Source organism: Acromyrmex echinatior, chromosome 6 (genome assembly GCF_024713525.1).
Source record: "Acromyrmex echinatior isolate Ae372 chromosome 6, ASM2471352v2, whole genome shotgun sequence".
Classification (NCBI taxonomy): Eukaryota; Metazoa; Arthropoda; class Insecta; order Hymenoptera; family Formicidae; genus Acromyrmex; species Acromyrmex echinatior.
In genome coordinates this window covers 6,454,361-6,482,359 of record NC_141857.1, presented here as the reverse complement: position 1 = coordinate 6,482,359, position 27,999 = coordinate 6,454,361, and the positions used below count along the sequence as shown (strand labels likewise).

Below are 27,999 nucleotides of genomic sequence, written 5' to 3'. Positions count from 1 at the left end.
ATTTGCACATGGTATCAATTTATCATCGCTGCTAGTTTGATGAAATAACTCCGTATACTCCTAGGTGCAGAATTGCGGAAGTCTCTGAGAAGGTGAGACAGGTCATTTGTTAAAATGAGGAGAGAATTAACGTGATAAGTGGATAATGATCGGATACGAATTCGTATCTTTCAAGTGTCGTAGGCGCGCTGTCCCATATTCACCCTTCTGCGTCGATAAAGCTGCGTGTTGGCAAACTTAAGATCCGTTTTTAGTATGCTCTGATCTCTCGGACGCTCAGGTACGGTAATAAGTGGCATCGGAAATCACGTTGTCATCGAAAATAAATTTGTGCTTGGCGAAGATAGCAGCGAGGATTATCATCAGCGATTAGTCACATGATGAAAGGTAAGTCGATTTCCTCATACCTCGCGACAAGAATTGCTCGTTTTTAAAACTTTGAAAAACTTGACGCGCTATATATATATATATCTCAAACAGTCAGTAGGCATGTTTCGTGTATACCTTTAAGTTGCATCATCGCGATGTGCACGTGTCATGCATGGCTAATTTTCGCGGTGCATAATCTCGCGATGTTTGAGCACTCACGTTCTTCGTTTCAAATGTGATTCATTGCGACGATGCTAAGAGAGTTATGTAGCTAGTTACTGATTTTTTTATTGAAGTTTTTCTACTTTTTCGGAAAGAAAACATTTACCTAAACTTTTTTCTATGTATTATCAGTATTTCATTTTCATTTAAAAAGTATTTTGTCGTAAAACTATATGAATTTAAGACGATAACGAATAGAGGCAAATTAAACAATATTTTAAAGGCTGTTATCTTTTGCATTAAATATAATACTCGAATGACCTTTCTCTAATGCATATCATTTAGCTTATTTTGAACATGATTATATAGTGTCTATTACAAAAAAGCCATCATTTCTAAACGCTAAAATATAAAAAATTATATAATATATATATTTTGATATTCCATATTGTATTTAATGCACAATAAGTGTATTTTGTGTATATTTTAGCTATTTATGTAAGTATACAGCCAATTATTAAGTCAAATAATATTTTATTTTGAAACTCATCTTAACTTTGTATAGAAAGATAGAAGTTATTATTTAGAGAAGTTTTTATCTTATCACAATGTATAACATTATGAGTTTCATTTTATAGCGGATCCCGTAAACGATTGTAGAACCGAAAAAGCAGCGAAAAATGATACCAAGAAAAATTGGCACGAATTTATGTTATTATCGTATTGACATTCGATAATTACACTAATTATGTTAATATTAGTGTGGGATTAATATTGTTATATATTTGCTCCTGCAATGCTCCTTGTTTTTTTTTAATGATGTTGTTTTAGTGTATTTTTATCAATATTTATTATTAACCGTGACATATATCTTTATTCATAATACTGCTTCGACCATAATCATCGTGTCTTTCTAAATTGCGAATAAGTACAATGTGCCCGTTTCAATTTTGCTGAGCAAATTTTTCCATTCGCAAATAATTATGCTTTGCAATTTGTGCTGAAATTCGCAAATATATTACGTAGACAATTATAAATTCCATGATAAATTCTCCCACAATATACAATGCAAATGAATATACATTGCAGGAAGGAAAGACATTGGCTTGTTTTCTTTTAATGATTATAATTTTTGTCAGTAATAAATGAAACTTTAATTAACGATTTTTTATTTTTACTAATAATATAATAACGGTTATATCGAATGAAGTTCCGTTTCTAAAAATGCATTTAAATTAATATACGTCGGTTTTCTGACCTATATGAATAATGTAAACCGACTATGTATGTGGATTTCGATTCGGTTATTTCATTTTTCTTTCGAATCCTCCACTTTGTTAAAACATATAAAAAATGATAGTTTTTTAAAAATATAATTATATATGGAAAATTATATATACATAATAAAAGTAATACAATTAATATTTAGTACTTTATAATTTTGTATTTTGATATTATTATCTGCCTTTGATTAATTATAAAATAATTATGCAATAATAAATATGATTGGATCTTGATTGTGATCGCATTCTATTTTTATTTCATTTTTAAAAATAAATTATTGATAAAATTTATACATAAAGATTTCCTCAATGAAAAATGAAGTTTATTTAAAATTTATGTAATAATATTGAAAAAAGTAATTATTTTTAACATTATTTTCAAGTAAAATGAAATGACGCTAAAGAGACGGATTTAACAGACGAACGCGACGCGTTCAATCAACGGTTCTCAACAAAGTTATGATTTGAACGTATCTTACGTATTTACGTGTTTCAAACAAAAGATATATTCTAATGACGTTGAAGATAGCAGACGACCGCGCTCGATCAGCGGTTTTCAACAAGGTTATGATTTGAGTGTATATTGCGCAAAAAAATTGTTCTAAACAGATGATATCAACAGAAACGTTATACATTACTTGAAAATAATCTTAAAAGGTGATATTTGCATTCAACAAAAAGAACACGATAAAAAATAGCATATATGATCTCCGAGACTTAAATGCTACATTTGGCATGAATAATACGATATTACCTGGAAATTTATTAAAAACTTTTCTTCTAAGAGGGGCTTTTTTTTTAATACTTTGCACACACATTCTGGGAGGTATTAGAAAGTCATTTTATTTTCAAGTGATGTATAACGTTTGTGTTGATATCATCTGTTTAGAATAATTTTTTTGCGCAATATACACTCAAATCATAACCTTGTTGAAAACCGCTGATCGAGCGCGGTCGTCTGCTATCTTCAACGTCATTAGAATATATCTTTTGTTTGAAACACGTAAATACGTAAGATACGTTCATATTTAAAATTGCATCTATTTAAATATGTATATCTATTTATAAACGTTTGAAAAAAATAAAATATCCATATAGCTATTCAAAATAGGTATGGGTATTTTATTCAGCTGAAATTTCAGCTGAAAATAAGTTTGTATGTAATATAATTTGTACATATACATAAAGATACGACTTGTTTCAATGAATTAATTGTATGATGCGAAATTATAAAAATGAAGATGAAATTTACAGATGACTTATGTATAGTAATGTTGAAAAATAGCTATTTCTTTCTCGTGTAGATAGACCTTTTGTGTAAAACTTGAAAGGAGAAAAAAAGAACTTTCCGTATAATAATTATAATATAATAATACATTAATTTATATCATTTATTGTTAAATATCAATAATCGAATCTACGTAATTCCATTGCACTCACAATCTTTTTCTAATCCCTGCATTGTTTGAAGCTATAAACTCAAATTTCATTAAAGCTGAGCTAATATCTATAATTTATGTTCAAATTCAGATAGAATTTTATTTATAATTTTGTTTATAATTTTTATCTTATATTTACTGTATGTAATACAGGAACAATAATTGAAGACTCAAGAGATGTGTAATATAGTAATATATTTTTATTAATTTTAATATAAAATATTAATTTTAATATAAAATATTAAAATATACATGCACGTATATGAAAGTGTAGACACAAAAAATATATACTCGTAGAGAATATAGAATTGATTCAAAATAGAAATCTGAAAATAAATCATTTTAATATCTGTTTAGAGTTTTAAATTTGAACGTTTTACATTGGAATTCCATTCTAAATCCTGAAACTAATTGCGTATCTCGTTTAAAGTGGCCTTAATTCTGCGTAATTCTATACGATTTTGATAAAATTGCTAAGATTTCGCTTGCAAGACATTGGACAATTATATATAGGTATCAATGACACGATACGCAGCTATATTGCATACAAGTTATATATCTGCAATTGCATATATATATATATATATAGGTATATGTACAGCATAATCACACTAATTATATGTGTATGTCCTGTTAGGTAATACCGGTTCGAAGAATTTTATGGGTTTACTGTAACAGATCCCATCGGATCCGTTGACACACGAGATGATATCACGTAAGCGGGATAAAAACGTGAAAAAGTTTCATTGTGATTCGAAAAAGCCCAGCAGACTCAAGTAGAATTATCATTTAATTATAACAGACAATCCGCAAGTTTAAAACAAGAATGTAAATTTTATACAAATTTTATTCTCGAGAATTGCATGAAAGGATGTTTAAAAATACATTATTTTGTCACGAGTCTAGATTTTCCGTTCTATTGTTTCTATAATTTTTTAATCGTGCAATTTTTCAAGTTTGATAACAATGTCTTGTAGAATTTAGGAAAGAATATCGAAGCTGACAATGATTATTTAATCGCTTTTTGCATTATTTTGCAATAGTTAAATCTTCTAAATGCGATAATTAAATAGTGCTAATTATTATTATCATAAATTGTGCGGAAATGTTATATCTTATTATTAGATTTGGTTTGTGGAACTTGCGGTGTGTTTAGATTAAAATTCAATATAGAGCGATCGATAGAAGCTAATATCAAAACATTAATATCATACTTCACTTAGCTTGCTTATCTTTAAGCGAAGAATAAATAAACAAAAGATTGGTAAATTATATTGAGTAATTTTACAGAATCATTGCACAGATTAATTTTATATATCTTTCATAATTTACCTTTTTGCGATTCAGATTATTTCTCACAAATTAGCGCAGATGCGATATTTCATCCTTAATTTAATTTAAGCAGCACTTCAGAGGCATTTATAGAGATTCCAAAAAATATAGAGTATGTTAATTATAATCGTATACTCTCTGATTCGAATGTTTGGAGAAATGCAAAAAAATAATTATGTCCAGTCTAGCTGCTAGAATTACAAAGTTTTATATATATATATATATAATTAAAGACTTCTTAATAAAAAAAAATTAATGAACGCATCTATATTTTTAAATACACTTTTTTGTTTCAAATATTATTATTATGTTTTCAGGTCACGTACTGTTGGACCCTATCCAAGAGGCCATGGGCTCTATGGGTCCATGGCATATCGTGATCGCCGTGGTGATTTCTCTCGTTAAATTTCCAGTAGCTTGGCACCAGCTCTCTATCGTGTTCCTTGCACCGCCTACTAATTTCTCATGCATCGCTCCTTTGTCAGCAACTAACGACTCCATGATAATGAAATGTGAAGTTGATGTTGGGAATGGCACAATAGAAGAGTGCACTGAATTCAGTTACGATAAGCGAATATTCCGAGAGAGCATCATAACGCAGGTAAGTTAATATAATTTAATTCAATATGACCTTCTTATATATTTTTTCATATATGTATTATCAATTAATTAATTGATAATTAAGTATTCCAATATAAAACAATAAAAAGAGATATATGTGAATAATTATGTCAATATTCATTTTTTCAGTGGGATTTAGTATGTGATAGAGAACAATTGGCTAATTTAGCACAATCTTGCACAATGTTTGGTGTGCTTGTTGGTAATTTAATTTTCAGTATGATGGCTGATAGGTACGTTAATTCGAAGTCGTTGCAAAATGACATAAATGATTATTATTTCATAGAATAATATAAAAAATAAAAAAAAAAATATATATATATATATATATATATACACATATATATGTTTTTTTTATTTTATTAATATTAATGAAATTTATTCGTAGAATTGGCCGAAAGAAACCGTTAATAATCGCAATTGCACTGCAATCGGTGACAGGATTTGCAAGTGCATTTGCACCATGGTACGAATTGTTCCTAATACTCAAATTTCTTTGTGCCGTATCTACTGGCGGAACAATGCTTGTCAGTTTCGTTTTACGTAAGTTGTAAGCGCAATGAAGTTATTAATTTAGGAAGTTTAATTTATGAAATTTATCAATTAATCGGTTGCAGTTATGGAGATTATTGGAATTGAATGGCGATCGATTATGTCAGTTCTTTATCACGTACCATTTTTAATCGCACATGTAATGAATCCCTTGATATCTTATTTGACACTTACATGGTATGGATTTCAAATGGCCGTGTCAATACCATCAATTTTCTTATTATCATATTACTGGTATGTACATAAATTACGTACGTTGTTATAAAAGCGAAATAAGAGATATTTTTAAGATTTGCGAAATATATATATATCAAGAAATCAATTATTAAGAGTCGATATTTTGTAAAATAGGATTGTTCCGGAATCACCGAGGTGGTTACTAGCTATAGGCAAATACAGACAGGCAGAACGAATCTTGCTGAAAGCTGCCGGAAGAAACAAGATACCAGTGGAAAATGTTAAGCTAGCGCTTGAAACTTATGAGAATCAGATGACAATCCGACACGCGAAGAATAATGAGAAATACAATATCACGCATTTATTTAGAACCCCGAATTTGAGATTGAAAACTACATATGTGAGTATCAACTGGTTCGTCTGTGGTATCTGTTTCTTCGGATTGGCGCAATACATGGGTCATCTTGACGGCAATATATTCATCAACGTCGCAGTTTCTGGTAAAATTAATAATAAATTTTACACTAAATTCTGCTACTATATGTTGTAACATTTTTTGTGACTTACAGCCGCCATGGAAATACCTGGAACCATAATAGTATTGTTTCTGATATCGCGAGTTTCGCGTTTAAAAATTTTAATTGGCGGAAATATCTTATCTGGTATGAGTTTGCTTTTGATAACTCTTATATCCAACGGAAACATCCGGATATTTTTAGCTTCACTGGGGCTCGTGGGTATGGCTATTAGCTTTCCTACAGTATACCTGTACAGTTGTGAAGTATTTCCGACTGTCGTAAGAAATGTTGGCGTTGGTTGGGAAGTACTTCTGCCAGGATCGGAAGTATAATTGCACCGTTCATTGTCACAATGGTAATTTATGATGCGTATTATATATATATATATATATATATATATTACCTGATGTTTCTACAATGAAATAGTTTTATATTAAGAGTATATCTTATTTTATATATATTTATTTATATACGTACAAATAATAAGTTATTTTAAGATTAAAGAGACGTAATCATTTATAGGGTACTATTCAACCTTGGCTGCCTCCGGTAATATTTGGCATAGCGCCGATATTAGGCGCTATACTCTGTTTATTTTTACCAGAAACGATGAATTACGAATTACCAGAAACAATAGAAGACGCCGAAAATTTTGGAAAGTATGAAACTATAAATACTATAAAATATTTCTATTAATTTTACAATTTTAATATGTAACAAATCTTATATCTTTCAGAGGAAAATCCAAGGAAGAATATTGACTTGGTAACTGATACGCGACATACGCACTGACTTGTACAATAATTTACCATAATTAAATATCTTAAAAATTATGGTACGTTTTTAACCATTTAATTTTATACATCGACGTTTTTATCAAGTATCGAGTTTGTACAAAAGATTGGTATAATTACACTTTTTTAAAATGAACTATCATAATCATGTCTGAAAAGAAAGAGAATTTTCATACATAATTTGTACTGTTATTATATCTGGAGACACATAGTGTCTCGGCGCTAAGACAAGCGAAGCATCATGACGCGAGATATATATATATATATATATATACATATACAAGACATATAATACCAATGTTTTGTATCACAAATTTTATGTAACAATTATATATTTATATAATGTATATTGCATTTTATGATAACTTATGACTTTAAAAATGACCAACAATATTGCTTCTTAGTGTTCAATTATTATAAAAGCAATATCTGTTGCCACTATGCGCTCTGAGATTCAAATATACAACAAAATTTTGTTTATCTGTTGTTGCACAACAGCTAATCGATATACAATTAATATCTAGTAAAATTCTTACATTAAATACTTCTTATATTACAATTTTGATACAGAAATGTTTTTGTACATAATTATTATAATTCTATTTATAGCTATATTACATATATAATTATAATATTAATTATGTAATGTTATAAAATATTAATATCAATTATATAATCCATATTAATATTATTCAATTGAAGATTACGTTGGTTTTGAAGACATTAAAAAATAATATTAGATTACACAGATTTTAAATTGCTCTCCATTAATGTTCTTGTTTCTAGATAATGGTTATTTATAAAAATTCATTTCTTTAGATATTACTTATGTAGACCTTGCCGCATGTATATATAAAATATTTTAAAAAATTCGAGATATATCATAAAAGTGAATGTGATAGATATTTTTATACAATAAGATTTCATCATTCACAAAAATTGCAATTCCCATTTATATATTAATGTTATACTTACATAAGAAATAAGTAATAAATAAGACAAAATCAGCCTTTTATGAGTTTCGTAGTCTGTGTTAGCGTAGATGGGATATATAGATTTGTCGTAATGAAGTACAAAGTTCTAAATAACGTAACGCTGATGTAACACCATTTAACTTGTTTGTCCCAAATAAAGTGCTTTATTCGGTAACACATTTACAATGTCATTAGTTCGTTTGTGCACAACGTCAATCATTTGATTACCATATTTAACGGTGTTACTCAAAGATCCTAGCCAGGAAGACACGAGACTCTTTACGGGCGTTTTTGAAAGCGCCAAATTATATGTAGTGCCTAAAATATTTTATATATGCAAAGTATACAGTATATCGACATTATTATTAAATAATATTATTTTTGTAAGGAAATTTTGTACGAGCGAAAAAAACTCACCTTTTAGAAATTTAATAATTGCCTTATTTACGGCATCCGATTTTTCTTGATGCGGAAAATGTTGCGTCTGTGGTATGACTTTAACCCTAGATACTTCTACGTATTCGGCACTTTGAATAATGCTTTCTATTGTTACAAAAGGATCCATATTTCCAACTAGAAGTAGCGTTTTGTTGTCTATCTGTTCGCCGCTATCTGTATTCAGTCTTGTGAATGGTAGGTTGCGATAATAATTAATCGGTCCTGTCCAATCCTCTACAAAAGATTGTATTAATATTTTGAATATGAAAGACATAAAAGAAGAATAACATATGATACAAAAATTATTTTACATATCAGACTTAATATTAATTTACCTTTCCTACTGAAGACATATTTATACGCCTCGACATAACTTTTTTCTTTGTCATCTTGAGATATTTGAAGATGTCGAAATACTTCATTGATAATAGATAAGTCCTCTTTAAGCGCATCTATTTCTGGCAAAAATGGTAATCTGCTAAAATGTAGCCATCTAAAACGTCACATTGTGCGTTTGCAATTAAAATACATAAATATATAATAAAATTTCATGTAAAGTCTTCAGGAATCTTCATAAACGGAATTTCAAAAATACTTACTTTTTGTCTAAAATAGAATTTTTTGATACTCTATTCCAATAAATATTGGGATGTGGACTCGAAATGGCTATAAATTTATAAACAAGATCTTTGTTTAGAGCGACCATGTACCATCCCAGAAGTCCTCCTAGGTCGTGGCCGATTATGCTGCACGTCTTCACACCGAGAGTCAAAATGAATTGTTTCAATTCATTTATTAAAATTTCGAGTTTGTAAGATCGTTTGTTGAGCGGTTTGTCGCTATCACCGAATCCTTTTAAATCTATAGCCACTACTCTGAAAGAGCATTAAAATGTGAATGTCACAACGCCAACGGGTGTGCTGTAAAATATTTTATTTTATAAACATAAATTTTCAAACGCACCTATAGTGTTCTGCGAGACATGGGATCTGTTTTCTCCAAGATAACCAGCAGTCCGGGAATCCATGTAATAATAACACGAGTGGTTTATTCTTGTCTCCCGCTTCCACATAATGGAATTTAACACCCTGCGTAAAAGAAAGCAAATAAGTTAAACGGAAGAAAAAAATCCAAATTATTAATTCGTTCACACGAACGCATAGTTCTTTAAATTTAAAATAGAAAGCGATTGTAAATGTAAGAATTTCCCTTCATGAGATTTCGTTTGGCGGTTGTATGAATACAATAAAGATATATCGCAATTATGATAACATAACGACATAATATGTGAGAAATGAAATTAAATAAATTTTACATCAGACTGTCGTGTATATATGTATGAATAGTAGCTCTTCTTTACAATTTGTAATTTTCTCTTTGGTGACAGAAAGAATCCTCCATCTGCTTTCCAGACTAAACAATTTGATAAGTTGTAATTTTTCAAATCTCCTGATAAAAAAAAGACAGACAACAAACTTGTAATTAGTGATTTCGCAGTACTGCTTAATTAGATTATATTCATTCCAGCAGACGATAATTCTCTGTGAAGTTCAAAGTACACAATAATTAGCAAAAGAATTTGCCTAAAAATATTTTAGCAATTCACTAGATTATCATAATTCTCATTACAATAAATTCGCAATTTAATATGTTTTTAAACAAAGTTTTCTGTTATGATATGCTTTGGATTTTCTTGCAGAAATTTGATGTAGAAATTTGTTAAAAATATTATTAGGTGTTGGAATTAATTCGTAGCGTTTTTTAATGAAAGAATGTTATTTATTTCACATGAGCATTAAAAAATACATTAATGAAAGTACTTCCCATCACTTGTAAAACGCTACGAATTAATTCCAACACCTAATATTATATAACATTTATATATTATTATTACATAATTTATATTATTACATAATTTATTATATATTTTGTGTATAAATAGAATAATTTTTAAAAATATTATATCAGTATTTCAGATAAGATGGTTAATTTTTCACCAAAGCACTTAATACGGTATAGAACTAAAAAATTGAAAATGATAGAAATATATTTTGCTCATTTTACTATTGCTTCGATCCACAAGATCTCTATATATTTCCATATTTCCAATAGAGACGGGATATTAAATTTGATCTATGCTCCAGGATAAAATCGGATTGAGAATTTCAACGGGAATTAGATTTATATATATATATATATATATACATTTATATTTATAACTAATGAATTTAGAGTCCAAAAAGAAAAAAATGTCGTATAAAAGACCGGTTTAGACCTTTATTTTCAAGTTAAAGAAAATGTTCTTAGGTCCAGTTTCACAACTCATGGTTAACTCTTAATCGAGGTTTAACTTATTCCTCATCTCTTTCTAGGACTAGAATTGGAAAAAGATGAGAGAAAAAGAAGTTCCACTTTTAACCTCGGTTAAAAGTGAATTGTGAAACTGAACCTTAAAGTGTCTATTCCTTTATGGCATGTTCTACTTGTAATATTATTATATCACATTATAATTTTAAGATATGCTATAGTAAACATCAGAAACTGAAGTATAATTAAGAATCCTCCTATTTATTACGTTTATGTACCAAAACACATTTCCAAATCTGTCTTGATACTTGTTATCCGAATTAAAAATTAATTAAATCGAAAAAGTATAGAGATAAGAAGCGTATCGATCTAAAAAAGATTTGTTTATCAATATGTGCAACGTGTTTAGTCTTTAGAGTGTCGCCTGCACTCGATGTTGCAAGATGAGTTCATGTAAAAAACGAAATTTAAATACATTTGCATCGATAACATTATGAAAATTGAATACCGCTGTTAATCCTCGTCCTTTAGACAGCGCAACAATATGATATACAAACACTTCGGTTCTGGCGACAATAGAGACAGTCAAGCGAAATATATAATCAGATATTCAGCGTAACAACGTAATATGATAAAGTTGCAAGATAATCGTACGATTAAATAATTATGTAATAGCTATAATTATTTATAATTTATCAAATAGAATTCTATTTATAAATAGAATATTTAAAAATCTCTTATACACGAAGAATCTATTTATTCTCGCAATTTTAGAAAATTATATCATTATAATTTTCTGATATTTTTATTAAGTATTTATATTTTCAGAAATAATCTTGAAGTCATGAAGAAGTAAGAGAGCGAATTCTTTCAAATCCATCGTGTTATCACTGGGCAGTGTTATCAAAGGGTGCGGAAGATGTATTGTACCTCTCCTATATATCTTGACTATGTTCAGATTTCTACTCGAGTGCTACCCAAGTATCATTTCATTTTTGTTCACCGAATGTTAAATAAGAATAATTACCTGCAGGAGGAGCACTTGGAAATCTGAACAAATCCTTTGTATGTGTTGATCGTCCAGGCATCACTGTAATGCATTACTCACCTTGATTTTCACGTAGGAATGCATGGCGAGGCTGTTGTCGACCAGACACGGCGGAGGCTGGTCTCGCTGACGCAACATGAAGAACTTCTTAGGATCCCATATCCATTTGAGGAACCGTCGGACTACCAGGCATAGACCGTAGGCAAAGGCCAGGATATACAACTCGATTGTTTCGCGCGTTGAGACACGCACGATCTTGCCATCCCCGACCATGGAAATAATTTCGGATCTACAGCGACAATTGTTTGCTCCTCACACCACTCGAAATTCTCTCTTCGTACAAACAATCGGCCACGCAGAAGTAGCAGGCAGCAGACACGTGCGCGTTGTCACGCGGGCTAAATAGAGTGTGAGATTACGTTCCCAGCCACGCTCGGCGAAGAGTCGCCAATTGTATTCTATTCTAGTAGAGGACGAATGTGCTTTCACAGATGCGCACGAATTAGAGTACGATTATCAGAATCTTTCGGTACGGAATTACGATCGTCGAACGATGTACGATTCTCGATTTCGAGACACGATTGCTTCCGGCTTTTATCAGCACTTATAATTGTAAGACAAGGCCGTGCCTTCATTCAGCAGAATGTTTATTTTGCAGCTGTTGGAAGTCTTTGCTGAGACAGGACTTTTCCTTAAGCAAGATTTAAAAGTATAATCCAATTGGAAAGCGTTTATTAAGCATTGATTTCTATTTATGCGGCCAATATCTCTGATATAATATACTGGTGATAAACTAACGATCACACTTGAAAGACACGATATATACTAATTACTAATAGCGTGCTGTTTTGTATTAACAACTTTCCAATCACGAGTTGACTTTTGTACACATCACGTTTCTCGCTGAGTGATGCAATGATGATCCGTAGATAGGTATTTGGCATCTCGCATCTTCGTCAATGAGACATCCGATATATAAGGTCGTTTCACGAGGTGAAGAGGATATCACTGATTAGACTTTTTGTGCGTATGAGCTCAGAAGTCACAAGGCGACAATAGGTATCTCTTTATCGGATCTCCTCGAAGGAAAGGTATATTCAAAAGCTATCTTATCTGTCTGGTGACAAAATTCCGAGATTTTTGAACTCGGATTTCCTTCGCATAAAATTGATTCACTCTCTGGCATCGAGTTCATGATATTCTGCGGATCGATTTCGGGCGAGAAAAGAATATAGAATATAGAAAAACGAATAAGGAGAAAAAAAAGTTATTAAATTACAACAGATTATCTCTATTCAAAGAGTTTTTCTATGGCGAGACCGGAGCGAGGAAAGCGAGATTCTTCTACGACATATTAAAAATTTAACTTTGATAAAAAAAAAATAAAGCATACAATATTTCTCATTTTCTATTCGTCGTTTTCTTAGGTTCTTTTCTTAAAATTATCTCACAATATTTTCTCTTATATTTCTCGAAATATTTTCTGTTTGTATATGAAAAGTATGAACCAATAATTTTACGAAGATATTTGTTTTATTGTAAATCGGAAGGTATAATATAATGATAGTTAAAAATCAGTCTCGTATGAGACTATGTGATGTGATATATACAAACAATTCCAAAAAATCTTAGAAACTTCGTCATTTTTAATTTCAAATTATTTCCTCGCCTTCATTTTATCTTAATTTTCTCTTAACTACCTTTTTACAAGGAAAGAGAAATGAGCTTTGGAACTGATTGCTATTGAACTGTGGACTTGTACGCAATGTCTTATTTTTATTTCATTCTACCTCGATGTAATGTATTCGGTAACGTGACAATATTTATCTGTTTTCGAAGTACGAGTGTGTGTCACGACGATAGTGCGTAATCGCACTATCATACATTTGAGAACTAAAGCCTGTTCTACAATGTGCCTTTTGTTTTTAGTTTCTTGCTTTTTGCTATTTTTTACATCTTGTCTTTTTGCTTCTTATTCGATTTTTTGTTTTATATCGCCTGAGATAAGAATTAACGAACTTCAAAAGAAACAAGAAATACATAGCAAGAAATACAATTGTCGATAAAACGGTTGCAAAAGAATTAAAAGCAAAAGGTAAGAAACAAGAATCAGGAAACAAAGAGCACATTGTAAAATAGGCTTAAATAATCAGCGGAGCTTCCGCGGAACATCTATCTTAAATTCAAATCGCTACGTCCGTATCTTATCTTCCTGCTACCGATATAGCACTAATACAATTTTTTAATTACATAGAAAAAAAATAAGATATCACATAATCTATATGTTAACTATGATTGCGTCCACCGTTAATTTTCGTAACGTGGCATCATTTTATTATCAAATGTTAAATAAAGATAAAATGACGCAGGGGAACGTTACAAACGTTAAGTGAAATGCACTCTATTTAAATTGATTTGCATGTGTTAGCTCTGTTTTATCGATGCGGTTAGATGCCGATAAGTAGCGCGATTATTTATCGACGATAAATAATCGTAAAATTACAATAACTCATAATTTTATTTTATTTTTTTTAACTTTACGTCATAATAAAAACAATGTTTCTTTCCACGTGTAAAAATTTTCGAAATAAATGAGCAAAAAAATTGGCAGCGGTGGGATTCGAACCCACGCCTCCGAAGAGACTGGTGCCTTAAACCAGCGCCTTAGACCGCTCGGCCACGCTACCAGTTACATGAATGTTCCCTTGCAGTTGTATTTTCCTGGGGACACACGAGATCATTAATAAATTGATGTATAAACTTAAGCTTATTGCAGTATACGTGGAGTAAATATGTGCTTCGATATCTATAACGCGAAAGTATTGTTGAGACATGAATATGTGTGACATGAGTACGTGTGTTCATTATTATATTGTATTTCTCAAGTAAAACACAGAAGTTATAATAATATATCATCAAAATATCATCACAACCTTATTTGTCATTTAAAATTCATTTATAGTTGACAAATGAATTAAATTATGATGATGTCATCATGACTCTGTTCAACATTAAGATTCAAGAAATAATGAAATAAATTCATAATCTCTATTTTAAACATAAAATCGCTTCTATATAAAATGAAGTCATATAAAATGAAATTGATTAAAGAGGCTTAATGTTTCGCTTCTCTAATTGAATGGCTTATTTTGTAAAATTACATTCATTTTTCCTCGAAAGAATGTCTGCTTTGATTGTACGATTTGATGTAACGTAAGAAGTAATTTCAGAGTTGATTTGTAAATAATTTCTAATCGTTGAGAAACGATGAACGATTCTATCAACGAATAACCCATATCTATACCAAAGAATTTATAACACAATTTGAAGTAGTTACTCTGATATTCTCTATTTATATTAGTTAACTATATATCACTTAAAACAAAACGTTTTAATAGGCACTCTCTCGCGAGATTTATAGAGTAGGATCTCCAAGTACGCCACTGCTATCGTGGGCGTAGATATCACATGGATTAAACAAAGACTGTCGCCGGGCGGGGCTTTCGATCGGCGTGCGTGACGCATGCGTCGCCGGCGCGGCGGAATTTCGACCCGCGTCCCGCGTCACGTCGACGCGACCGGCGACGTAACCCCCGGCGCGACGTGCGTGTGCGTGTGAGTGCGCGTGTATTTATGTATGGAAGCGTCGAGTGTTTCGTTCGACGCTCGCCGTGTGCTCGGCGCGAGAGAAAGAGAGACGAATGCGTCCCCATTTTCTTTTTTTTTTATCCCTCCGTCCACGTCGGCCATTTTGCCGTGACCGGCTTAATATGCGCCGCTCATTTTCTCCGCTCGCGCCCGCCTGTAACTCTATATCCGCGCGACGAAGCGCAATTGTTGCGCCGCTCCGCTTCTTTGTCCGGCGTTTTCACTGCGATCGTAACCGGAGGCACCCGCGCAGCGGGTGCTAGGAATCACGGTGCGCCGGGCGATCACGGTGTCTTGTTCTCGCGGATTAGTCATCGAATGGCGGACGCGATCGACGATCCGCACGTCGTCACTCGTCGCCGATGTTGGCGACAGGTGGCCCTCACAAATTGAAAATTAATTCAATCAGATCGCGCGCTCGCGTCTCTGTCTGGCTGTTTGGACAGAGTGCGAACGTGATGTAAACGTAGGGTTTCTCCCACGAACGACGAGCGATCGTGCGGTAGGATACACTCGCACTTCTGAATCCATTCACGTTTATGCGATTGCTATCGAACATTGCGACGTTTAAGATTGAAATTGAATCGATTAAGTTAGTGGAATATAAAAGAAATAATCAGTAAGACGTAAACAGTAAGCGAATCGGCCAATCACAGTCGTAAATGTAAGATAATGAACGAAGTAAATAAATAAAATGTTGATTTGCGTTTTCCTATGTAATGCCTTAATATTTTCGAAACACACATGCCAGAATGTCTGTTTTTTTTTTTTTGAATAGCGTATCATCGATTAACGCGGATTTGGTTTATAAACATTGTTCCTACCTCACTCATCCATCCATGCCTCTCTCACATGCTTTTCGACTTAAAATTAATTGTTTCTTACATTTCTATACGTTATACATATATCCATGTCTTAAATATATTATCACAGCCATAATATCCAGTACATACAATTTTTGTTATATATACATTATCGCTTTTTTCTATCATTTATCTATTTATCTTATCCTATCCTAATTACTCTCCCTACCATTCTGTCTCTCTCCCTCCCTCTCTTTTTATTAAGTTCCTTGTTTTTATTCTTTCTTAATCACTTTGATATTTGAGGACTGTGTAATAATAATACTTGTATAAAGAATATAGGAATAATTCTCCAAATCGACGCTTCCTAATGTAGATTATCAAGAAGATTTTATGCACGACAGAGCCGTGTTTTCAGTTAGGATTTAAACTCTATTAAGATCTTTAACCTCGTTTTCCTCTCTTCCTCTCTTTCCCCTTCTTTCTCAACCTCCGAATTATGTTTACACGTGCCGAACGAGATGCTATTCGTTCAGGCTTTGTATTTCGCAGCAACGGTAATTAACCGCAATGCGCTGATTAACCGCGACACATCTTCGACAAAACAAAACGTCGAACGCGGGATTCTCGCGGGCGGTGCGCAACATGCAGCAAAATGGATCGGAGCGGAGCGAAACGGAGCGGAGCGGAGCGAAGCAGAGCGGAAAGGAATGAGGACGTCCTCGCGCCGAATTAATCATTTCAACAGCTGCTGCGTCGCATTAGCGGCAGCGGATAAGACAAATGAACGTCGTGGAGCTTGTTAAGACGTAATCCGAGAGATGTGTCTGCGCCGCCTCCCGCTTCCACCTCCTCGTCATCGCCGTCGCACATCCGCCGTTGTCTCTCTCATCCGGGATTAGACGCTCCTACACCACGGGCAACTATTTTCTCCGGCGATCCCCCTCTGTTTATCAGCTACCTAGGGGTTCTACTTTCATCGCTGTCTTTTAGACAGCTCGTCGTATTTCGCTTCAGACAACGCATTATGGATATAACAATCATGCTGTTAATCGTATTTAACGATATAAGCTCGAATTATCGCGTCAGCATTTTTTGGAAGATGAAAGAAATTAATGACTGATAATGGACCATTTATCTTACTTCCAGTTATATCAATGTTATTGTAATTTAGCGAGGCTTAAAACTCTTTATTTCTGTCTTTTTTTCGATTTTAAAACGAAATAAAGAGAATTTTAAGTTTTGCTTAAAATCAAATAACGTTGATGCAACCGGACCTTAGTAATTTATTAACAAAGGAAAACATTCCTTGCTAAGATGTTTTTTTTTTTAAGCAGATCGTGTTTTTTTTGTGTAATTTTATATGGTTTGTTATGTATATATATATCGTTTGTTTGTTACGACAACGACGTAAACCTGCCATTTCTATGTTGTTTGCAAAAAAGCGGAGACGTAAAAAAAAGAAAAAAATATAACTTAAAAGAGAACATATTTTATTCTTCTAGAATTAGCTACATCAAATTGCATTTTAAAATGAATATTACAATTTTTTAATGATTCAAAATATTCAAACTTATTTTCTGAAAAACTTTGTTTTTTTGAGGTTGTGAGGTTGTTGTAGCAAATGAGATAGTCGACGATATATGGCGAAATTTAGCAAAATACATATTTACATGTATAGAATATCAAACATATAACAATATAATTTGATATAAATTATAAATAAAAAAAGAGTTAAATGATTACAATGTTACAATACACTGTACTTTCAATAGAAAGTAGAGAGAAAGAAAAACAGGATATTTTTGCGATACATTTCTCTCTCTTTTTTTTCTCAATTGTCAAAGGATGACCGTATCGTCAAAACGCGCAGATAGAATCGTTCGGATTGTTCCGGTTGGGGTGGACGTTGAAAACGTGACGTTCCGCATTTCGTGCCTGATTCGAAGCGTCTCCGATGACAGATAGTGTCAATGCGGGTACCATCGGTAGACCGCTGCGTGTGAATCACACTGCGATCTTCACCTGGCTCGCGACAATACGAGATATGATTGCGCGTCGCAAAAATATATTCCTCGTCTAATTTTTTCGAGTTTAACCAGAAAATATCAAGCCTGCAAAGAAGATACCTCGGAATCGTCAAGCTATGAAGTACATATTTGACTTTAGTCATTTTAGCTGATTAAGGTAAATAAAAATTATTGGTAATATTTCAAATTATGTCACTTTTGATAAATTATTCCGAATTTGTTATAATTTTATAGCGTATTAAAACAAAAATCATAATTCAGAAAGGAAAGAATGATTTCTGAAAGTTGTGAAACAAAAATGATAAAAATGAAACATTTAATCATGCTTCTAAAAATACATTTTTTCTATTAATTTGATTACTTGATAATTTTTTATTATGTTGAAAAAATAGTTTTCCTTTTTCCTGAAAAATTTAATTTTTTGAGTTATGTATCACTTAAAGAACACGATATTATTTATTTATATATCCGAATTATTAAAGTTGCTACACGATATACTCTTGTGTAGATTAAAAAAAAATATCAATCGGCACCATTAGAGATTGATATCTACATGGAAAAAGTCGACTTCCAGAATTGATTCGTTAAAGTGCTATACCGCTCTCTACCATAGAGCGATTTTAATTATCAGCGAGTGCACATTATCAGCGAAGTGCGACTACGTGGAGCACTTTGTATATAGAAATCGACCTTTCAAATACGGGTACACGTAGTCGATGGCGTTCTTCGATTCTACTTCGCTTTTGTCGGGCCGAGTATTGCGCCTCTCCATTTTGTCATCCCCCAGCGGGGTTTCAATGTTGTAACCATGGAGACGTCGCGTTTCCGCAAGGGGAACGTGTAAAGGGTGTCGGCCGTACGTATGCAAGTATGGAGAGACTGCCATTGTTAAAACTTACGCGTGTATCACGTCTACGATGTCACTTTAATAACGCGACATTTTCTGTCATTTCGCTTTTTAAATCTATCCGGACACACGATAAATATTTGAAATATTCAGAAAAATTCTATCAATATTTCGACAATTTATTAGATGTGTAATATTAATTACAATATATATTTATGTACATGTCTAAGATCTATATTAATGTAATAACAGACAACGCTAGCGTTATTACAATATTACAATTTTTTTATCTTCTATAACATGATCATTTTAATTATTAAAAAATTTTTTAAAGTAGGATTTAGATAATTTATTATAATTTGTAGGACCATTACTGTATGTTATGTAAAATTATTTTATGTAACAGTAATAAAAAATGTCGTCAACGAATGTTACGCAAGGCAAAATAGTTAAAGCGAAAATTCGCTCTCGAAACTGTCAATCATCCAGTGAATCACGGCGTGTTCTCGGCGTTAAATGGCCAATGAGTTTCATAGGAGCCATTAAGGGGCCCTTGATTCGTAATGAGACTCTGGGAGAAGAGCCTTATGATTATATCCACCATTAGGACAATAGAGAATAATAGCTAGAGAGAGAAAGAGAGAGAGTGAGAGAAAACGGAGAGTTTATTGGAACTCGAAAAGCAGCTTTGATTGACTGTGAATTCTATTAGACAATCATTTCGTTTGTATGCATACTGTCTGTAAGTATATATCTGTACTGTGATTAAATTTATACAATATTATTTACTATACGATGTATTTGTGCCAACTTAACAAATGTCAATATTATTAGAAGTTGAATTTTTTTCGACAATTTATTCCTAATTTCAAGGTTTATTGACAACACATTTAATATCAATTGTCGCATGCTTTTTTTGGAAACAATTAGCAACAATTCTACAATTCTAAATAAAATTTCTGAAAAGATATAATCAAATTATATATCGCATCGGATCGGCGCGATTTCTCTTTATATATGTGTACTTGGCATTGCGTCGATTCTGTTCGCATATCGATAAAATGCACACGGCGGCAAAAAAAGGCATTATTGTATAAGCGAAGGAACCGTTTGTTAGTTCTGGGCCATGTCACGAACGCAATTAGTGAGTGATTCGTCAAGCACTGCGAAATCCTTCACAGTAATAGCAAAGGACCCTCCAGCCGCTGGAGTGTCCTTCCGGTAGCGACTGCATTTTGATTTGCGACCCGGCGCACTTCCTTAAAGCGCAAATTCGTTTTGGTACAAGCAAACGAGCCTAACGATCGATCTTTCATTCGCGCGTGTTATTACTTCTCACCTTTCGCCTCGATCGAATAAATATGAACAATACAGAAACTCGCTGTGCTTTGCCGTCGCATTTAAGTCGTAGAAGGAGACGTCGTATTTTGATATACATGTATGGAAATAATATTCCTTCATATATAGCTTATTAAAAGCAAAAGAAAACTATCTTTTTAAACAGCAATTGACGCTGGTGATAGAAAGCACAATTTAATAATTCAAACTTTTACAATATCGTGTCAATTACAACGAAATGTGTGTGTCTCGATTAATTCTTGCTCTTTGCCAAAAAATTAATTATTATTACGTTTTTTAAATATACTAATAGCTTCTCTTTCATGAGCCGTCTTTTACACGATCTGGGCGAGATTTACTCGAGTTTTTCTGCCGAGTTACGTATTACATTTGGCAATCGATAGACAGAGTTTTCTGGCGAGTAAAACGTCCAGCGTTCTTTGAAAGTATTCTGCTACTTGGCCGTTTCGTGTTTCAGAATCTTGACGTTGCAAGCGTACGACGAGCTGTATCTTTTTTTTTTCCATCCGGAAGATCTGTTCGAGAAAGAGACAGAAGAAGAAAGAGATCACGGTCGCTGTTTACACGCACGGGAAAATCGTGCGGTGAAGGTGGTTTCAGCAGGAACCCGTTGCAATCGGACTCCCATTAAAGCAACACCTATTGTCGCTAAAAACGAGTATTGTGGCAGCATTATTGTGCGCGGCGAAGACGCATTATAATTCACTGTGCCATTCTCATGGCGAGCACCGTTTCTCGGCGCCTCGTAGCACGACACCTGGTAGGTGTAAAGTTGCCGCCATTTTCTATTATAAGGATAATTTGATACATATCGCGGCCGGGGGCTTACGAGGGTCTTGATGCCCTTTGGGAGCAGGCTCGGGAGCGCTAAATATATTTCGTAATTCTGTTCCTGCTTTAGCGCTAAGAATAAGATATTGCGAGAAAAAGATACGATTGTCGCGCGTTGATAATGTAATATGTAATCTTTTCATCCGTATTTTACGAAATTTGCATCTAGAAGCAAATATGCAAAAGCCAAGTAGTAAATCGAAATCAAATGTAATAATTATAATTTATTATAATTAATGTTATTAATTAATTATAAAGTAAACAAATTATAAAGCAAGTATTTAATTTTTCAAGACATTGTTGTATTACGTCATATCGTATCGTATTGTATTAATGACGCTCTTACATCCAAACAGCTGTTAGTTGAAGTTAGATACAAACACAGTTAGTTCTCCCTTCGGTTTTCTGACAAGGGTTTTCCACTCTTCTCGTACTCGCGTAATTAATTCTTCCGCTAATATATTTCCAAGGACGTAACGGTGTGCGATTAATTAGCCGTATCGAGGCTGTTGGTTTCTATGTAGCATCCGAAGGTGGAAGCTGTTGGGTGATACACCCTTTCGGGCCGCTTGGATTTTGCTCACGTAGAAACCTCGTAACGAAGTTACTGAAGCTGGAAGCTCCTTCCAGCTACGAACGACGGACCTTCGTATAACGTGTCTCAATTCCAAGAGCCCGTGTGCTCGAGAGCCCATAGAACCAAACTCAATATGGCGGAGTCAATTGGACGGCCCGTACTTTAGGGGTGTCCCTGTCTCTCTCTTTCTCTCCCTCTCTTATCTCTCTTCCTTCCTCCGTTCCATCGGGGTCCGGAGCACAGTCGTCCCTCTCCCGATCACCCCGCTCGCTCTTACCCCGCGTCTTCTTTCTCCCCCTCTTGCGTACATAATGGGGACACAATCGACTTTGAAGCACAATCGATAGTTACGAGGTCCACCCGGCGAAAACGGCTCACCTCTTCATCGACTTTGAATGGCACACACGCGATCGACCCCCGTGGCCGAGCGGCGTAACCCCCGCCATATATATACACGCGTTATCGCCTCTCTCTTGGAAAAGCATGGTAGAGACGCCATTTTGTTTCTGATACAAAAGCCCCCGGTGCTTTAATGTACGGCGAAAATTTCTGCTTTCAAAGAGATCGACGGGAGCGAACACAGATTCGCATTTTAATTTTTATACCACGAGATGTCCGTATAAATTAAAGTCTGAATTGATTTTAAATCGAAATGAAATGGATTTGGCTAATATTTCATTTGATATATTTTTTTGTAATTAATTTATATTCATTATTTTATATCACTTTTTTATATTAATTAATTATTATGACAATGTATGTAGCAGAGAAAAGATGCTGGTGGAGAAAACTAGAATTTTTTATCTTAAAATATTATATTAACGCTGTTTTTCACATCGGAATCTCGCGAATTAAAAATTTATTCATACATAGTTTCATTTAGTTTCATTTCCTTATTTTAAAAAATCAATAAATTTGTCGATATAAACGTTATGTTTTTGTTATATTTTTTAACGCAAGAACATTGAAGCTTTTTCTGATGTTTCTTTCAAGTTTCTTGGCGCCAGTTCTGTAACTAATGAAATGAAGACGATTTAACTTGTTGTAATGCGGAAATTACTTCAGACATTTTTTCAATATATTCTATCATTTATCAGTTAAAAAATTTCCGTGCGTAAAATTTCAAATGCAATTTATTATTCTGAAAAGCTATTATTCTATTTACTGATAAAAAAATCGCATTTTTTTTTCATCGCATTGATAAATCATAGAAAAATCAAACTTTAATTTCTTAAAAATAATTAATTTTTCTCATACTTTTGTATAGCCGAAAAAACTTTGCTCGATTGAAATCAATCGGTTGTACGAGAAGTTGCGTATAAATTAAAGACTACTTAACGAGACAAAGAACGACTTTTCTCTGGTATATCGTTCGTCGCACATTATGCGTCGATCGCACATTATCGCGCGCACCAAGAGACTGGCGTATCCGACGGCGGCGGCGACGACGACGAGTTAAAAACGTCGATCGTCACGTCGCATCGCCATGGCGACGCGGGGGCGGCCAGCAGCCGTTGCCGTTATATACAACGGCGCTCATTTGTTTGTCATTTCCTCGCGGCGCGGCGACTCGCGGAAACAAAGGACGGGGTACGGAGGCGCGGAACAAAAAGCAATCCGTTCGACAGCCAGCCGTTCAACCCCCGAGAGCTTGGTTGCTCGCGGGGGTTGCCGTCGGCGTCCGAGGGGGGTAGTGGGCGAGAGGGTGCCCCGTTCACCGTTGTCGCTGTTCGCTCGCACGCTCGCGCGGCCGCGGGGATGAAAGGAGGAAAGATGTGCGGCGGGTAACAAGGGGGAACGAAATGTCGAGAATTACCTGTTCGGAAGAGACCGTTTCGCCGTCATTTTTATTTCGTTTCCGCGGAAAACTCCCGGTTAACTCGCGCGCGGAACGTTGATCTCCGGAGGTGCCGATTCTAGAGAGAGAGAGATATCGCCGTTCTCGTTGTCGTTTCCGCGATCGTAACTGCTCGAATAGGTTCCATTCTGAAGAGTAAACATCTGTTATTTAGAAATGTTTCACGTATTACATTATACCTGTATATATCACGCATCAAGAAGCAAAATTCTCGCGGACATGGGCAACGTTAGATCTGTGATTTTCAATTCTATGAGAAATTACTGCATGACGTGAATACTAAAGAAAGAATTTGACGGGACAACCGAATAAATGATCGAATGAATGATCGTTGCAACACCATAAGTATAACATATAATTGAGATTAAATTTCGCTAAATATATTCGCTTTTCAAAGTCAGCTCATTCAGAGATCGGTCTATACTTGGTAATGTGCTGTCGTACTATTATCTCACCCGCTAAACTCTATAACGTATGTTTTCTTAAATAGAAATATGAATGGACATTAAGTTTGTGCGCGTTTCTCGCAGGTGGCACATGAAAGACGCGTATTCTACATTCATACAAAATCGTATCGTAACGCCTGCCAGCAGCTGACGTCACAATTATCGCGACCTAAATAACTCTCGCTATATAAATTCAGGCCCCATCGCGCTGACATCGAACGTCAAGGTATTCACCGATACGTCAGCTCACCAAAGACGATCCGTAGAGGACTTCAAAGAGGCTCGCGTGATTTAATGGCAACGATCGCGAGAAGTATATATATATATATATATATATATGTATATATGTATATATACATGTGTGCGTATATATACATATATATGTATATATTTGTTGTATAGCGGGTATTCGGAACGAGAATCTTAACAGCGCAGCGGCGATACTATCTGTCGCGGGGGACTAGGTATCCTCGAAAGAGGACGTCAATGGCGGCCCTCGAGTGTCCGGTGTCTCGTTAGCGACGATGACTCTTCCACTTTACGAGCCCCGGGATCCGCGAGAGCTTAACCACGTATTCTCCTACGTCGCACGGTAGCCGAGTGTCGATTACACGTATGGTAGATATAAATAAACCGGCCGCGGAAATTAGTCTATGGACCAGCTTTTTTTCCCATGGTCCGCAAGCGTGACTCTCCAAATTGACGGGTTCAATTTGGACCTAAGACGTCGTCAAGAATTGAAAGCCTTCGTCGTCGTGCGAATATGCACGCATCTCGTCCTCTGCGATTTACCGTCGCTCAACGTGGATACAATCGCTTCCCGTTATTGCGGTTAATTACGACGAATTATGTCTCGCGGCCGGTAATCGAAGAATTGTTTCTTCGTAACGTAGTTATTAGGACTGCTGTCTCTGCTCTTTCGCGATAATAAAACTCTCCTACCGTAACTACCATCTTAAACGCAAATCGAAACGCATTAATTTTTTTCAAAGCCTAGTTCATTGTGTAATAATATTTATTATCACTTCTTTGCATTCTTAAATGTCATTCAATTTTAGATGTAAATATTTCATAGTGACGAAAGCTGCGGATGCACTTTTTTTTTACAAATAGAGAAAGAGAGAGAGAGAGAGAGAGAGAGAGAGAGAGAGAGAAATATCAAAAAGTTTATGAACAGCACTTAGTCTCGCAATCGCGTTGCGTAAATTTTGTCATTTCTTATCGAATTACTTTCCAGACTTCCGAGAGTCTATATAGACTAACCAAATGAATCAAAGTACGTCAGTTATCATTAGTTTAATTTTCTCTCTTTCTCTCTTTCTGAACATTATAGTCAGAATGCTGATCTGGAAAAGGATAGAGTTAGTCTCGTTATGTAAAATTAATTAATCAAGAAACTGCTGGTGTATGTCAACGTGCTTTCTAGCGTTCGGCAAAACGGAACAACAGTTTCGCAACTTCTATGAGCCGGCTCGAGTTGCTTCTGCACGTGATTAACAGGCGCGTTATCCACAGCTGAACGAGGTGCTACAACTCGTATAATACTCTTCCATGCACCCCGGATAAACGGGACGAGGGCCCCATTGACTTCGTTCATTGATTTTACGTCAATCTGCAGAGAGCACCCTTACGGGAGTCTCCGTGATGCGTTTACCATAAGCGATAAGGGCGGCGTGCGGAGAGAAGAGGGATGGAACCACGGAGGGTCGTTCGATCGACACACCCTATGAAAGGGAAATAGAATAGAAATGACCCCCCACGGGAGTCGCATTAGGGACACATGGCTGGGTGACAAAGCCCGATTCCCTTCCAGCCCTCCAGGATCTTAGGCATGTATACGATTACATAACGTTACGTGTTCGCTACCCCTCGAATCGTCAGGGGTTGGCACGAGGGGTTGGAATGTACACTCCCGTCCCACCTTTCGGCGATGGAAACGCCATTTTGTAAGTGGAGAATGATCAGTGGACGGACATAGTTTTCTTTCATTCTTGTTCACTCTTGATTTTGTTATAAGGGAAGTTCAAAGACCTGCTTTCGATATAACGTGATTCTTTGTAAATATAGACTTTGTATTGCTTCATATTACGTTTACAATTATACTTACAAGAGAATACAATCAAGTGTTTCCATCCGATAATAAGCTTTAAATATGTTAAATATAGATAAAAAGAAGAAATTGTTTTTTTTTTCAAGGAAGAGTTCCATCCTCTTAATGTGCGATAAGTATTTATAAAATCAGTATTTAAAAAAAAAATAATGCGTGTCTTTTATTTTTGCCTTGTCTTATAATTTTTAATTGTATTGCCTTGTCAATATAGATGCAAACGTGACTTTTTATATACAAAATTGATATTGTTTAAATAACCAATAACGCCATATATTAATACAAATATATTATAAATCGATAATTTAAGATCCTTAAGTATTTCTTCTTTACATTAAACAATTTGCGTGGTACTACAAAACGCAACGTGCAATGTTGGAAAACGTTGGTTCTTTGCGCTGGATACAGGCAATCATCGTCGAGGAGACCGATCGCGTAGTAATTGATTCGTTATAACACGCGCGTTGATTCGCGCCTAATCCCTTTTCATAGAAGCGTAAAGAGGATCTACAGCAAAACGAAGTGGCGAAACGGGAGGATCAGCCACGGTCGCAAATGGACTCGACCAGGCATGTTCTCCGGTAAAATCGGAGGATCTGTAGATCCGTATCGGAACACTCTGTGGACACCTGTTGTGTTGTGTCACCAAACGCGCACTTCTCCAGGTTCGCGTTATCGCGCCTGGATTGAGTGAGTTCTCGTGTAAAGCCGAGACAACTGGAGAGAGAACGGAGCAGGGAGATGACCGCAAGCCGAGGGGGTGGAAAGAGCGGAGGAGAAGAAGGACAGAGTCCTGTGTGAGAGAGGAGACAAAGGTTAATTTGGTACGAGCTATAATCCGTCTCATCCGTCGGATGGAGTTCCAGGGTCTACGGACGGGTGACAGCGGCCCGGATTACTGCCTCGCACCGACAAGGATTATATCGAGCGCGAAAAAAAAATCAATCGGCGTGTTTCCAGACCCGAAACCTCGAGCCGTACTTTTAATGAAGCTGGGTGAGCACATAAGCCAGCCAACCGCGAGGGGTGTCTGAACACCGAGGTTGCGTAATTGAACGAATAATCAGCTGGTTGCGTCGGGATAAAGTCCAATAGTCCGTAGCTATCGTAAATCACTGCGTTTTCTCGCGTCACCGATATCGCACGGATTCAACAGAATGCTTATATATTTTGCAATTGTATTTGAGAATTTTCTTCGCTGTGATAGGACTATTCTTCTACATCTAAAAGTATAATCCAATGCAAAGAAAACCTCCAGTTGCAAAATAAGCATTCTGTTAAATATGACCATTAAACGCGATTGGAGAAATTTGGAAATACTCAAGGTGCATTCGGGAAGATGCTATTACCCTATTTGTGTCTTTTTTATCTATATATTGTTAATTAGACGTAAAACAAGGATAGGACACAATAATGCTAATAGTCCTCAAATGTAATAGTCTCTCAATCTTCATGCTGCAAAAATCAGGAATATGTAAC

General features: G+C 34.7%; 2 protein-coding genes and 1 non-coding gene across 3 annotated transcripts; 1 reads left to right on the top strand and 2 right to left on the bottom strand.

The window, feature by feature from the left end:
- The first annotated feature begins 13 nt into the window (after positions 1–13).
- LOC105154046 (organic cation transporter protein-like) lies at positions 14–8,971 on the top strand. Its single transcript, XM_011069296.2, is given in 10 exon segments — positions 14–387; positions 4,903–5,186; positions 5,336–5,439; positions 5,595–5,749; positions 5,824–5,992; positions 6,110–6,435; positions 6,505–6,750; positions 6,753–6,808; positions 6,976–7,112; positions 7,190–8,971. Coding segments are annotated over 10 exon segments (1,512 nt in total). The 5' UTR covers positions 14–377; the 3' UTR covers positions 7,215–8,971.
- On the bottom strand, positions 6,900–13,211 carry LOC105154045 (epoxide hydrolase 4). Its single transcript, XM_011069295.2, has 6 exons — positions 12,075–13,211; positions 9,623–9,747; positions 9,259–9,534; positions 8,995–9,152; positions 8,639–8,893; positions 6,900–8,539 (listed from the first exon to the last, which is right to left on the bottom strand). The coding sequence occupies exons 1-6, from the start codon at positions 12,285–12,287 to the stop codon at positions 8,358–8,360; spliced, it is 1,209 nt and encodes a 402-aa protein (XP_011067597.1). The 5' UTR covers positions 12,288–13,211; the 3' UTR covers positions 6,900–8,357.
- Positions 13,212–14,619: 1,408 nt separating this feature from the next.
- Positions 14,620–14,701, bottom strand: TRNAL-AAG (transfer RNA leucine (anticodon AAG)). Its single transcript has one exon. It is a non-coding gene; the product is annotated as a tRNA-Leu (tRNA).
- Positions 14,702–27,999: the final 13,298 nt, after the last annotated feature.

What these genes read in the sequence shown, in the direction of transcription:
- LOC105154045 (XM_011069295.2), bottom strand. Translation starts at nt 12,287, where the DNA reads ATGGTCGGGGATGGCAAGATCGTGCGTGTCTCAACGCGCGAAACAATC. An exon ending in TGTCTCGCAGAACACTATAG is followed by an intron (nt 9,535 to 9,622) that starts GTGCGTTTGAAA and finishes ATGCTCTTTCAG; the next exon opens with AGTAGTGGCTATAGATTTAA. An exon ending in ATATGTCTTCAGTAGGAAAG is followed by an intron (nt 8,894 to 8,994) that starts GTAAATTAATAT and finishes AATCTTTTGTAG; the next exon opens with AGGATTGGACAGGACCGATT.